Raw genomic sequence first — 15,691 nt, forward strand, 5'->3', positions numbered from 1 at the left:
ATGTAAAAAGTGAGATTTTGTGTTGTTACACGTTACAGTAAACAGACAGCTGTGTTTTATCAATTATAGTTTTATATCCATATTGAAACATGGCACAAGTCAGTCTACAAAGTTTGTCCTTTATATCCAAGCTGGATGGAACAAACTATGTTTCATGGTCTATGAAATGTAGTCTACTTCTACGAAGAGAAGGTCTGTGGAACATAATTGAAAACCCACCAAACGTAGAAGAATGGGATCCTGAAGATGAGGAAGATAGTCTAAAGATAAAAGAATTTAAAGAGAAAAATGAACAAGCACTTTGCATCATAGGATTAACATTAACTGATCAACAGCTTGTTCATATATGCGGAGAGCAAACTGCTGTTGGGTGTTGGCAAAAACTGAGGAGGATTTATGTCTGAGATAACGTGGAGGATTTATGTCCGAGATAACGTTGGTGCTCACATAAATCTAACACGGAAGCTTTTCCGGAGGTATCTCCAAAAGAATGGTGATATGCTGAGTCATTTGAATACTATGAAAAGCATTTTCCAAGAACTTCATGAGAAGGAGTTAATTTTCTCTGAACTACACCAAGTCTACATAATTCTATCTTCATTAGACGAAAGTTTTGATGACTACGTAACTTCCCTTGAAATATTGCCTAAAGAAAGCCTAACTTTAACTGATATCACTGGCAGATTGATTGAAGAGGCCAGAAGAAGGCTTGAAAGAGATCAGTTAAGGAGGGAGCAACCTCAGAAGGAAAATAATGAATCTCCTACTGCATTCGCAATTAAAAAGTGTTTTAATTGTGGAGGGAGAGGACATTTTGCAAGATTTTGTAAGAAACCAAAGCGCAAGAATGCAAGCCAGAATGCTGTAAGCCAACAAAGAAGAAATAAGAATTATGAGTTAGCAATGTATAGTAATGGAGTTGTAAAAAATAATTTATGGGTGGTTGACAGTGGTGCGTCCCACTGTATTACAAATGATAACAAAAAATTTGTAAAAATGTCCATGAGTTCACAACATATCTCATTGGCAAACGGATGGAAACTGAAGGCAAAAGGTCAAGGTATAGCTCATTGTTCTAGTATAAAGGAGAACATAAAAATGTTATATGTACCTCAACTTAAATTTAATTTGCTTTCTGTTAGAATGTTGGTTAGATTAGGATACATAGTTACCTTTAAGGGAGATACTTGTTTAATAGAAAAAGAAGGTAAGAAAATTACTGCATCTTTAAGAGGTGACTTATATGTGTTAAATGATAATGGTTTAAAGGTGGCTAACACAATTTATGATAATATGAAACCTCATAATGAATGTATTCACTTGTTACACCGAAGGTTAGGTCATTTAAATTTTGGAATGATTAAGAGAACTGTTCAACTATCTAAAGGAATAAGTTTGAAACCTTGTAATAAGTATTTGCAATGTTCTGCTTGTAATCAAAACAAAAGCAAAGTTATACCGGCAAATAGAGTTGATGGATTTACTACCAAAGAGCCTTTAGAGGTAGTATTTGCCGATATAATAGATCCTAAAAAGCCAAGTGTAGGTGGTGCTAGATACATATTAAGCATAATGGACCACTATTCTAGGTATGGTTTCTGTTTTCTAATGAAGAGAAAAACTGAAACGTATACAAATTTCTTTAATTGGTTAAAATTTGCAGAGAGGAAAACTAAAAAGAAATTAATAACTCTTATAACAGATAATGGTGCGGAATTTACAAATAATAAATTCCAGAATAGACTTAGAATGGCAGGTATTCAACATAAAAAGTCTGCACCATATAGGCCTCAACATAATGCATTTATAGAGAGACGAGGTCAAACACTGCAATCAATGGGAAGAACAATGTTATCTGATTCTGGATTACCTGACAATTTGTGGGGAGAAGCTATAATGTGTGGGAATCACATATTAAACAATGTTGTTAATTCAACAACAGGTGAATTACCATTCACACTGTGGCATGGTAGGAAACCTGATTTGAGTTATATTCACACATTTGGTGCACCAGCATGGGTGCATATCCCTACACAACTCAGGCACAAAGGACAACATAGAGCTAAAAGATTAATTTTTGTTGGATATCAAGCAAACCATAGATCTTATAGATTCTGGGAACCAGGTACATCTAGAGCAGGGGTGGGCAAACTACGGCCCGTGGGCCACATCCGGCCCGTTGGTCTGTCCAATCCGGCCCGCCCCTGAAAAAAAATCGCTGGGCCGCGTGGCCCCCAAAGCTGCAAAACAGTGCGGAGCACTCTCGGGGTAGGAAAGTAAAGAACTTTGCAAAAGCCTCGGCTGGGAGTTCAAAATCACCTTCGAGTGCGACCTCTCCGAAGGTGAGTCCCCGCCGATCCCCCTTTTTTTTCCGGGGCTTCCAGGCTTAAACTTTGCAAAGGCAAAGTTTGCAGGCGGGAGCGTCTTCCCGCCGAGGAGTGGGAAGGGTTCTGCCCGGCGGGCGGGGCGGGCTGCTTGGAGGAGGCGACCCGGCGGTGCTCCGGGTTTCCCCTCCGCCGCGTGGCTCGGGGCCAGGCGCGAGCGCCCGCGAGTTAAAAGGAAGCCGAAAGTTGCTGGGAAGTTGCTCGGGTGCTGGGAGCAGGCTTTTAAGAGCTGCGCCCCAAGGAGCAACTGGCGGCCTGAGCGGGGGGAAAGGCAGGCGAAAGCCCCCCCACACACACACCTCGGCAAGCGGTTTGCAGGGTTAGCCAGCAGTTTCTCGCAAGAGACTGAAGGCCGGTCTGCTCCCCCCAATTAGATGTTGGTTCAAGAGGGAGGGTCAGCCCTGCTGATGTATATGTATCGTATCTTGTGCTGACCCGGCTCGTCTGTCAAATTTTAAAAGTCAATGCGGCCCCCGAGCCAAAAAGTTTGCCCACCCCTGATCTAGAGTATACTGCAGTGCTAGTGCACAATTCCTAGAACATATAGGATGGAATAGAGTAGAGCAGGATTCAGATAATGATGTTATTATAGAACACTACAAGAGGCAGAAAGTAAAGACTAGTTATAAGAAAAGTCCAATTAAAGAAAAAGTCCACGAAGAGCAAATAGAATCAGATCAAGAGGAAATAATTGATCAAGAAGTGATAGATAGTCAAGAACAGGAAATAAAGGAAAGTCCACCTGTAAGTCCTGTTATACCTAGACGCACAACGCGTATAACTAAACCACCTGATAGGTATCAGGCAAGTATTGTTTGCCAAGTAAATAAAGTTCCAACTAGCATAGATGAACTTAAGATGTATCCTGCTAAGGATCAGGAGAATTGGAAAAAGGCAATGGAAAAAGAGTTAAATTCATTAAAGGAAATGAAGGTTTATGAAGAAACCAAATTACCTCCAGGAGAAAAATCCATTGGGTGCAAATGGATATTTAAAGTAAAGACTGGAAATAATGGGAAAGTAACTTATAAGGCTAGATTAGTAGCACAAGGATTTAACCAAAATATATTTGATTATGATGAGGTATTTGCACCAAATCTTAAGGCTACAACTTTAAGAGCAGCTTTAGTGTGGGCAGCTAAGAAGAATTATATAGTTAACCATTTAGACGTAGAAACTGCATATCTACATGCACCATTGCAGCATACAATATATTTGAAAAAACCAGTTGGTATAAAAGATAATAAAGCAAATAGCAATGATTGTTGGAAACTCAAGAAGAGTTTATATGGATTGAAACAATCTGGCTATGAATGGAACCAATATATTGTGAAAGAATTAAACAATATAGGGTTTAAATCTGGTTTAGCAGATCCATGTATGTTTAAAAGAGAAAATAATGGAATGGTGTCATTATTGTTATTATTTACAGATGATATTGCTTTGATTACTAAGACCAATAATGAAGCTACTGAGATTATTTCATTATTAGCCAAAAGAATAAAATTAAAACATTTAGGTGAAATCAAAAAGTATCTAGGATTGACAATTAATAAAACCAAAAAAGGATTTAAGATATCTCAAGAGGATAAAATTTGCCAATTAATTAAGTTGTATAAAATGGAACTTTGTAAGCCTGCAAAGACTCCAATGAGTCAGGAAATTTGCAAAATGGATGCTCAAAGTCCCAAATTTGATAAGACCATATATCAATCTTTGATTGGTAGCTTATCATATATAAGCAATTGGTCTAGGCCAGATATAGCTTATAGTGTTAATCAGCTGGCATGATATAATAGTGATCCACATCAATGTCATTGGCAAGCATTAAAGAGAATTTTAAGATATCTTAAAGGAACAATGCACCATGCATTGTATCTAGACCCAAAAGGTGATTTGAATCTTAGTGCCTATGCAGATGCAAGTTTTGCAACTGACATAAACACTAGAAAATCAACATCTGGGATGGCTATATTATTTGGTAAGACTCTAATAGGGTGGAGGTCAATCAGACAACAGCATATTAGCTTGTCAACTATGGAAGCAGAATTTTCATGTCTGTCATTACTATGCACTGACTTAATTCTGTACAAACAGTTATTATTAGACATGGGTATAACTGTTAAAGATTCTATTATTGTGTACGAAGACAACCAGGCAGCTATACAATTAGCTACTAATATTGCTGTAAAGACTAGATCAAAGCATACTGATTTAAGATACTTAAATGTTAGAGAATCTGTTAAAAATGGTCTAATTAAACTTGAGTACTGCATGACAGAAGAAAATATTGCAGACCAATTTACAAAAGCTCAAGGTGTTGTAAAATTTAAAGAGAGTTGTGACAATTATGATTTGAAAGTGTAAATGGATATATTATTGTAATATTATTATTATTACCCAAAAGGGGAGAATGTTAGGGATAACATTGTTTACCCTAACTGTTTTGGGTAAAGATAATAAAATGATGAATCATGGTTTGTCAGATAAAGTGTATGTGACTTTAAGCTAAAGGAATGTAATTAAGGGTGCAGCTGTAAAAGTACTATATAAGCAGCAAGGCACTCTCTGGCTTACTGAACCCTAATTACTGGCTGGCTTATTGAAGACTGCATTCTTGCTGGATCGGGGAGGAGAAGAAGTGTTGGATTACTTTGAAGATATTTCTCAACTGAGAGAAGATAAGTTTTGGTTTGTTTTCCTTAACACCCGTTCGGGAATCCAGGCTTAACACAAACTACAGTGTTTTAAGAGCATCTTAAGAGATACTAATTTCGTGGAAGAAAACCGCCTTGATGAATAAGAGTGGCTGTCTTATAAAACCCAGATTTCAGGAATTATGCAAAAGTAAGTCCCCAGAAATACATGGTTTAATTTATATCTGGGGGATTGGGTTTTTCCCTTATTCCCATTAAAATGCTTTCATTTTATCATTGCATTAGTAGCTGATATGTAGGACAAAATAACAATGATTAAAAGAGGCGCTATTTTTCTCTCCCAGTCCCAATAAAATTGTTAGCACACATTTATTTATCATGTATTATAAAGTTTGAGAACTCTTAATACATAGCGATCTACAATATGGCTGTGAATCATTTTAACACTTGTGCGTTCAATGAGAAACAGAGGCTGTTGGCTTTGAACTGAATAAATACATTTGAAGCAGCTTATGCCCCAGATTTGCTTTAGTAGATCTGTATTTAAATCAAAGATATTTGTAGTATTGGAAATGTTAAATTGTTCTGCATAGTTTTTTTTTTCATAGACTGTAAAGACTTCCTTTTAAACATTTATAAAAATAAACATTGCATAAAACAGTTTTACAATTTTATAATAAGCATTTTTAGTATTTTATAAATATCAACATTTATAATTTTCTTTGGGTTTGCTAAATGATTCCAGTAATTAAAGTCTGGAGATTTAGATATTGTCTAAGTAATTTTGTAATGAGTGGAAAACTGAGTTCAGCTTTGAGAGAACCACCATCAGGCAGTGGCAATCGTACTGAATGCTAGCAGTAAGCCTTATAAGGCACGTTTGTGTACTCTGATAGTTCTGATTTTAGCCTATCCCTCTTTTGGAGTTTATGAAACATGGTAGTAAATGTCAACTAAAGACTAAAGAAACTATCTTTAGAAATACTCTCAGATTCAGCAGGTGACAAGCATAATCATAGTTGCAATGTTCCTTGTCTCTTTGCAAAAAAATAGGTTGAACATTGTGCATTCTTTTTTGAGTAATGCAAAACTTTCACTGGTAGATTTATTGTTATTTCTATTAAAATACATGTTAAAATATAGTTATTAACTATATCACTTCCTTTCTAAAATTTATTTCTGCTAGAAAATTGCATACATATTGCTTGGTCATTGGATTTCTTGTTGATTTCCACCCTTTTCTCATTGTACTTCCTGCAATTTTGTTTCAGACCAAACCGTAGATGGCAGACTCGGCCCTTTAACGGTAGTGTTGGATCATACTAGTGGCTTTGAAGGGCTCCTGCTCGTTGATGATGATCTGCTTGGAGTGAGTGTGAAATATTTAACTTGATAATGATATTCGCTGTAGATGTAGAAAAAAACCTTCCCTTTTTCCTTTCATAGGTGAACTATTTGTCAGCATTGATATGGAGTAACATTAATTTGAGATCCCATGTAGCAAAAAACCTTTAACTGTAGATTTCTATTCCAATTTAAAACAAAGAGTCTTGTTTCTTTTTTGGTCTGTGTTAGTGTTAAAATCTCACAGTCATAAAGTTTTGTCTCCTGCATATGTAATCAAGTGGTGTGATATTCTTATGGCTTGGGTAGATAAATTGGCAGAGGTAAGCTGTCAACCACTGATCGAAAAGCCTAATACATTTGGCAGGCAAAAAGCACAAGACAGCTGAGATAAATGGATATAATCCAATTGCTTCCAGTATTTTTCTTCTGGAAAATGTTCCGTATCTGCCTTCTGTTTTATGGTATTCTCTGTTATTCCTTTACTAAAATACTTACTTTGCATGTTGCTTTTCCATTTCTTTTGCATAGTTATAATAATAAAAATAAGCCATTACGTATTAATTCTTTAATTTTAAAAAATATATTCATTTTAAATTTAGATAATCCTAAAGTCATGATTGACAAGTTCAAAGGCATGACAATTAAATACAGCTCTTTTTTCCGTTGGTAAAATATCTGGTGGTGAAATTGGGCATATCCTGTTCAATTGTATATTGCAGGGGTCGCCAACCTTTTGGACCTCAGGGACCACCAAACTCATAATTTTAGATCCCAGGGACCACTAACCGGTTCTGTGGGTGTGGCCTAATTTGTGGGTGTGGCTTGGTGGTCATGTGACTAGCTGGGCATGGCTTGTATGTAAATATTATAAATATTTATATAAGTAATGAATTTTTTTTGTAAAAAAGAGCAACTTGTACCCAAAATCAGGCAAAGCAGGCAGGCAGATTGAGTTGCTCACAGAAGCACAGATTCATTCAGAAATCTATCTATCTGCCATTGGCTAACTCAGTCTGTCACATAAATTTTGCTTGCAAGCAAACTCACAAAATTAACTCACAACACACCATGTATGTAAATATTGAAATTTTTTTTATATAAAAAAAGCAATTTTTACCCAAAATCAGGCAAAGCAGGCAGATTGAGTTGCTCACAGAATCATTCTGCCATCTGCCATCGGCTTGCTCAGTCTCTCAAATTTGCTTGCCATGAGTCTGCACTGAATTTGCTTGCAAGAAAACCTTCAGTCCTAAGGGAAGCAGACCCGTAGATCTAAAGGCTAGCTAGAAAGCAAGAAATCCAACCATTTCCTTCTTCCTAGCTAATCTAAATCTCCCGGCACAGCAGAAGAGATGATGGTCGGAAAAAGGAAAAATAGCAATTTTAGCAGGCAAGTGTGCCGGGTAAGGAGTAAGTGGGCGGGAGCGTTCCTGCGGGCCATATGGGTGGCGCAGCCGTGTGTTTCTGTGCAGCCTGGATTAATTGCTTTGGGAGGGTGCTCTGGGGGTGAGATTTCTCTGCAGCCAACCAAAATTTTCTCAAGGCCCACCAGTGGGCCGCGGCCCCCGGTTGGTGACCGCTGGTATATTATATTGTATATTGACTGCATATTATTATATACACAACAATGTGAAATCATAGCAGTTCTTTAGCAGGTGTTGGCTTTCATATGCATTGAATTTTTATTATTATTTGTTTAGATTTGCTTATTTATCCAAAGTTGCTTTGGATAGTGGATTGGTAGCATATTTAATAAGTAAAGAAATTTATTTAGTTGATTATTATTATTAATTAAATTTGTTAAGTCCACAACACTCCAAAAAGACAGTTTTCAAAATATCGAATACATAATTAAAACAATCAAAAACATAACAAACATAATTGCCTGGACAAAAGAATTATAATAATGATAAAATAATGCAACAGGGACTCCATTAACACACTGACCTCAAACAGGCCTGGGAGCAAAGCTTAGTCTTAAGGGAGTTCTGAAACTCTTGGAGAGTGGGAGAATGGTCAACACCTGGAACACCCTACCCGACTCCATTGTTACAGCCTCAAACCCTACAGCCTCAAGCCCTCACAGCTTCAACCTCAAACTCTCTACTGTGGACCTCACCCCACTCCTAAGAGGTCCTTAAAGGGGATGTGCATAAGCGGACCAACGTGCCTACCATCCCTATCTTACCGTCCCCATTTATCTGTATTTACTTCCTTTGTTCATGTTTATGTTCATACCTATACTTGTTATCTTGTACATGTTTGACAAACAAATAAAATAAAATAAATAAATTTGTCACAGGGCAGGCGGGGGGATGCTATTCCAATGGGCAGGAGCTGTGACAGAGAAGATATCTTTCCCCAGTCTCACAACATGACAACATTTAATTGAAGGCAGCTGGAACTCACCTATTCTGCCTAAATGTTTGGTGGTCACAATAACTGGAGACAGGCAGATATTCTTTGTTGCTCTCCACATAAGCTGTTCTTTCCAATTAGTTTCTACTGTTGGTGTGTGCTGTTGATAATATTCTTTTATGTACTTTGAGGTTTTATTTGAGAGTTTTCTTGCCACTCATGTTGTTCACTAGATTCAGTTTCTTAGCTGGGGAAGAAGAAACAAATCCAACTCTCTACTGAGCCTATCAATCAATGTAGTCATGCACCACTTACCTTACCAGTAAGTGGTAAGCTAAGCTGCCCTGAAAACAGAGGACATTATCATTCTTTCTTTGTAAACGTCATTTATTACTCTTGGTTTTGCTGGTGGTTGTTAAAACCATATATATGGACTTGTATTTTTTCTTTCTAATAGTGTGTCTTTTAGGCTATTACTTCATACTGATTCTTAACCTGTTTACATAACTACATGGTTTGATTGTAGTCTGATACATGTTGTGTCATTTGCAGGAGTAGCTTTCTCACATTATCACTAAGTATTTGCTTGGAAAAACTTGTGATTAGGAAGGCATACATATCCTCATTATCTTACATCATACTTGCACATCTCCTGATTCTAGCGAGAGAATTCACTATTAGTTTGAGATTTGGGTCTTTGGAAGTAACACAAAGATTTGAGTCTTTGGAAGTAACTTTCTTTCTCCTGAAATAAAGTACAGTGAAATCCTTGTGACAATCCCTTTTCTTTGTTTCTTGTATTAGGTGATTGGACATAGTAACTTTGGTTCTATTAGAGCTACTACCTGTGTATATAAAGGTAAGAATAAAGTAGGGCACCCTTGGAAAGACTGGTTCAAGTTGGAAGACAGATGTAGCAAACAAATTGAAATGACAATTTATTCTCCAGTTAATCTCTGGATTGAATTTTTGTATTACAGATATCTTAGCTATTTTGCAAGATATGTTTGACAATGAAGCATTACTACCCCAAAATTATTTTCATTGTACAGCTAATAAATAATGCTTATAAAATTACAAGGCATTTTGAAAAAGGAAGAATTGATTTATCCTTTTTATTTCCTTTGGATGATGAACCTTTAGAATTCTTTTAAATGTTTGTAATACTTGAAAAGTAATTGCAATCTAAACCATGTAAATGGAACTTTGCTGCATGTCACATACATTCCCTTTTAGGTAAATGGATCTATGAGGTACTGATTTCATCCCAAGGTCTCATGCAGATTGGGTGGTGCACTCTCAATTGTCGGTTCAATCAAGAGGTAATGTTACAGCATTGCATACACATTATTGCCACTCTTTCTTTAAAAAAGTGTTTGTTTTTTGTATTTCAAAGTTTGAGGCAGTATTGCGAAATCTATGTGTGGGCATTTACCCAATTTTGAGATCTGTAATTCTTGTATTTCTTAATATTTTTTCATATGACACTGACAATTTATGGAAAGAGAAGCATCATTGTGACAAAATATTTAAAAAAACATTAATGACAAATGATGGCATATTCCAGCCTTAAGCTAACCTTTCTACTCTTGTTCTGTACATTTTATGCTTGTAAATAAAAGGGAAATGCTAAGTTAAAGCCTAAAACATATTTTAAGCATCTTACCTCTTGTAGTGAGATACTCACAAGAGATTATTGAAAAAGCACAGTATGAGAATGGGATAGTAATCCAAATACTTTTGGTTAAAGTTTGTTCTTGGTTCTTACAAAGGAAGGAGTTGGGGACACACCAGATTCATATGCCTACGATGGGAATCGAGTACGCAAGTGGAATGTGACTACAACTAACTATGGGAAAGTAAGTGTCCCTAAGGAAAGTAGCTGAATATGTAGCTGTCTTCATTCCATATTGCAGAACAAAAGGGTATAGTTTATTATATTTCTTAGTCTGGAGAGGAAAGAAGATTGGACTATGGAATGGGATATGAAGCAGAAAGATAATATAAACAAGGAGGCATGCATGTTTGATAAATTTGAAAATAACCTTGAGGGAATACTGTTTACAGAAAAACCCTTTTCTTCTTCTAGTCTTGGGCAGCAGGAGACATTGTCAGCTGTTTAATAGACCTTGATGAGGGAAACATTTCTTTCTGCTTGTAAGTATTGTATTCAAACTGTCCTGAGTATCACTTGTTACAGCAGTCTAACAACATTTCAACATCACATCTCCTATATATGTATATTCACTGAGGTCATAAACAATATTGTAACAAAGATTTTTTTTCCCCACTTTACCATAATACTTCTCCGTAAAGTAGAATTAGTAAAAGGTCATATCGTGCTGCATTCAGGCTCTGTCATAGAAACTGATACAGATTATTTTTGAGCAGGAATTTGTAGTGCGTGTTGATAAAATTGGTAAAACCTTTCAGTCCCATGTGAGACAGACAAAATATGAATTGACATTAAAATTAAATTTCCACTGGAAGTAATTCATGTAATTGGCAATTCTTATATGATTCCTGTGAGGCTTCACTGAATAGGCCACTCTATATGAGAAGCAGATCTTATTTATTGTAGTTGTGCGGAAGTTTTGCCCTAAAAACATGCCCAATTGGGGTCGGCCGGGGCTATACCCGCAAAAGTATTGGGAAGCACCGCGGCTGCCCGTGAGGCACCTTTCATGGATCCCGTGAAGAGAGCCTTCTCCCAGCTCCCAGGAAACGAGGCTCGCACGCCCGAGCTCCGCTGAGGTATCCGGCTGGGGCTGTCAGGAGCTGTTACCGCTGGCGCGGCTCCGCGCGCTCCAGTCCCGCGCGTTGCCTCGGGAAGGAAAGGCAAAACCAGGAGCCGCTGCTGCCATTGCAAAGCGCGCGCGCTCTTCCTTTTTGCCTTTCCCTTCCCGAGGCAACGCGGGACTGGAGCCGCGCGGAGCCGCGCCAGCGGTAACAACTCCTGACAGCCCCAGCCGGATACCTCAGCGGAGCTCGGGCGGTGCGAGCCTCGCTTCCTTGGGAGCTGGGAGAAGGCTGGCTGCTCCTTTCGGCTTCACGGGATTCGCTTCCACGGTGCACAAAAGTGCCTCAAAAAAAAAAAGTGCAAAAGTGGAAGGCGTGCGGAAGAGGGGCGATATATAACAAACTATATTTTAAGTGGAAATGTTGGGGGTCGCCTTTTATACGCCGGGTCGTCTTATACGCCGGCATATACGGTATCTATAATATTGTATCATTTAAAATGTACAGAGAATTGTAGCTATATAGTGGAATGTTCACTGGAATACTACTCGTGAAGGGCAATGATAAGTAATATTTAATAATCTGGAATCATAGTTTTTTAAAAAAACATGGCTTTATTTGGCCTCTGGATATATAGGAGATATGACCGGTGATATCATTTGAGTTAGTGAGCTAAACTTTTTGGCCTGCAAGTTTTCGTTTTCAGGGGCAGGTTTTAAGATGCAAAATAGGAGCCCTTAGATTTGCAGAGGTACAAACCCATTTTTGTCTTTAACTTTGCTATAGAAAAAAAAATTTGTTTACACTTTTTCTAAGAGTTATACAAGATTGAAAGACAAGCTTCTGACCTTATTATCTTATGGATTTAATAGGAAAAAAAAGTAGAAAGCAAGCAAATGTAGTTACCTGGTGTAATCTTAGCAGTATAATCTGATGTCGATAGTTCTGCCTTCCATTAAATACATGTGTATGTACAACTCTTAGGAAATCTGATATACTTAATGCAGCAATTAAAAATATTATAGATTCCCTTAATGCAAAAACCCCAACTTGCTAATTCTGAGAAAACTAAAAATTAAGCAATAGTCTAAATGGATTGTTCTGACTGTTTTGCCAAGTGATTACTTTTATGACCAGTATTATAATGGCTTGTTTTCTGACACATATATTTCTGCAGAGAAAATGGCACAGGCCTGAATCATTTTAGTGGCATTCTGAGACCAAATACAATCTTAGGGATCTGGCAAGAATTTACCTTTGCATATAAAATCTAGGTGTGAATCATAGCACTGGGTGAGCAAATTCTGCCCTTAGACTTTAGAATCTGTTTTATATTATTTGTTTCCATTGGGGGAAGAGAAGCTACATGGCTTTGAATACTTCTGTATTTTTATTATGACTGCCATGTAAATCATTTATAATAAATTATAAGAATTTTATTTCCCCCCCCCCCTTTTTTCCCCCCTTCAGGAATGGCGTGTCTCTGGGGACAGCTTTTGATAATATTTCGAGAGGTTCTGGCATGGCCTATTTCCCTGCCATCAGTCTGTCATTCAAGGAATCCGTTGCCTTTAACTTTGGCAGCCGCCCACTCCGATATCCTTTAAAAAACGTTTTAACCAAACAATGGAAAAATTCTTCTTGAGAAATGTCAATATCTAAAATGTGTTATTTTTCCTTATTCATGTTCATGTTAGCTTTTCAGTGATCCATTGAATCTTACAATTATAATACCTAGAAAAAAATACTTTCTTAGTGCATTTTGAACATATTTTACTTCTGTTACTCAGCAAAACTGAAGAATAACCATATAAGGTGTATTTTTTAATTGAGAAACACCTAATAGGTTTGTACTTGAGCTGAAATTTGGACAGGGGATTTCATCTTGTGCTTGTGATTAAGATGCTGTGCCAGATCTCCCCGCCTCCATTGGAGTTTTAAGAAAAGAACAGAGACTAGTAAGGATAATGGTAAAATTAACCCTATGTGTTTTCAGTTCCCACCATTTGCTTCTTAAGATGGGAAAATACAAACACTATTGTATGCACCTAAAATAGACGTGGCAATTAACAAAAATAAAAATAGCAATTGTCTAAAAAGAATACAGAAAAAAAAACCCTCAGGAAATGTCTTCCTTATCCACTGTCAGGATTCTGGCAGTTACCCCAATTAAATCATGAGTCTCGAGCCAAACTTCCAAAACTTCAAAAGGATTTATTGGGAGTTAAAATGTCTGGCACTGCCTGGGTGTAGCCGACTCTGAGACACATAATTCATTGTCACCCTTGACCCTGGTTTCCCCCCACCCCCTGGGTGTATCATAATTTATATTCTCCAATGGGACACATCCATAGCCAAGAATCATCAATCATGTTCTCCAAGTTAGAATTTTGCACGGCAGAAACATCAGTCACCTAGTTACTATCTTTGAAAACTATTTATGGAATGCACTTTCAGTTTCCAAGTTGATGAACTGCCCCCCCTTTTCTGTTGGCAACTCTAAAAAGACCATAGAAATATTTTATGAGTTGACACCCACTGTATGATGCAGTCACACTTGTAAGGCATTGCTCTCTATGGACTTTGCTCCTCTCCCAGAGAATCAAGGGCTGCCTTTGCTCATTGAAAGACTGCCTCTTTCTATCCTGGGCATTTAGAAACTTTGGCTCAAAGAAGCAAATTGCTTTCCAGTATATTTCTTAATAATTCCTTACATATCCAGTGGAGGGATATCAGCCCTTACAGGATAAGCCAGCTACAGATCTGATGAAAGCTCACAAGCTCCTGGGATATCTCAACAATGTTATTAAAATGGATGTTTCGGTAAGATCATGTTTTCAATGTTACATTTATATAGATATGTTTTATTAAAAATGCATGGACTTAGTTAAATTTATTTTATTTAGGTGTGTGTATAATGTACAAATATTTATGCAATTCAGCCAAAACTCTTCCAGTCACTTTCAAAGAATGAAGTAATAGAACACTCCTAAAACACAACAAAACAGCACGAACATTTTAGTGGAGTAAAAAAAAAAATATCATTCTAAAAGGTTTGAACAAAGAACACTTCCTCTGTGTCTTATTTTATGAAGATTAAGCTTTGTTATCTTCAGGTGTATATATGTGTGTATATTCAAAATTAAAATGAGTATGATAAATGCCCCTTTGCTACATATATGCAGGCTCTCTGGAATTATATTTGGACTTCGAAATATTAATAAGATGAAAAGGAAATGCCTAAGGTTCAAATTAGATGGTGTTTTTTTTTGAGTAGTGAAGAATAATGGGGAAGCATGCTGTCATTCTGTATTTAATTTGTGAAATCTAATGAAATGAAACGAATAAAATATTCAATTTATATAGCTGTCCGTTCCACAAAACAGCTCTGGGCGGCTTACAGCAAGCTAAAACAATATAGAAAACAAAAGTAAAATAACAGTAGTCAAGAGACCAAACCAGTCTAAACTAGATAACAGACTCCAATTCTTATGGGTTATGCACTTCTGTGGGAACACAACCATATAAGAGCCTTCAAAGGACTGGTTCGGTGTGTACCAACAATCAGGGGGAATTTGTGTTCAACGCCTGAAAAGTCCTGCTTCCTGGCTCCCATAGATTTCTTTGACTAATAGGATTCTGCTAGATCTAAGGAGATGGTCCTGCAAATATCCTGGCCCTTAAATTGCACCTGGAAACACACTAATAAGCAATGCAAGCTTGTGGAGAAAATGCAACAGGCACACCCTGAGGCTATTCATAACTCCCCATTCTGCTGCATTCTATACCAGCTGCAGCTTCCAGATGCTCTTCAAGGACAGGTCCATGTAGAATGCATTGCAGTGACCCAGTCAGGATATTAAAGTGTAAGTGACCTTAAGAGATGGGCTCCTAATCTGAGATGAATTCGTGAGAAGCCCCTCCTAGCCACAACTGCCACATGTTCCTCAAACAGGAGCTGTGAATCCAGGAGAACCCTAGATTGCATACTGCTTCTGTTTGGGGTACCACAGCCTTATCTGGAGCAAGAGATAACAAATCCTTGGATCTAGGGGATCCCAAAGTCAGCAGTCCTTTAGACTTGCTAGGGTCGAGCAGAAGCCTGTTCTTCCCCATTCAGACCTCCCACAGCCTCTGGACATAGTGAGACCCTCCACTGCAGCATTTGGTTCAGTTGGTGGGGTGGTGGGGATGTAAAGCTGACTA

General features: G+C 37.6%; 1 protein-coding gene across 1 annotated transcript in view; it reads left to right on the forward strand.

Moving 5' to 3' along the window:
- The window catches only part of RNF123 (ring finger protein 123), a 112,811-nt gene that overhangs the window by 9,981 nt on the left and 87,139 nt on the right, over nt 1–15,691 (forward strand). Inside the window, exons 5-11 of the mRNA XM_087955030.1 lie at nt 6,313–6,410; nt 9,551–9,605; nt 9,983–10,068; nt 10,519–10,605; nt 10,836–10,903; nt 12,956–13,081; nt 14,200–14,308. Of these exons, the coding sequence (XP_087811156.1) occupies nt 6,313–6,410; nt 9,551–9,605; nt 9,983–10,068; nt 10,519–10,605; nt 10,836–10,903; nt 12,956–13,081; nt 14,200–14,308 (629 nt within the window). The remainder of the gene's footprint in view (nt 1–6,312; nt 6,411–9,550; nt 9,606–9,982; nt 10,069–10,518; nt 10,606–10,835; nt 10,904–12,955; nt 13,082–14,199; nt 14,309–15,691) is intronic.

The sequence above is a fragment of the Notechis scutatus genome, chromosome 2 (genome assembly GCF_049901735.1).
Source record: "Notechis scutatus isolate UNSWTSFEM ecotype Mainland chromosome 2, rNotScu1.2, whole genome shotgun sequence".
NCBI lineage: Eukaryota > Metazoa > Chordata > Lepidosauria > Squamata > Elapidae > Notechis > Notechis scutatus.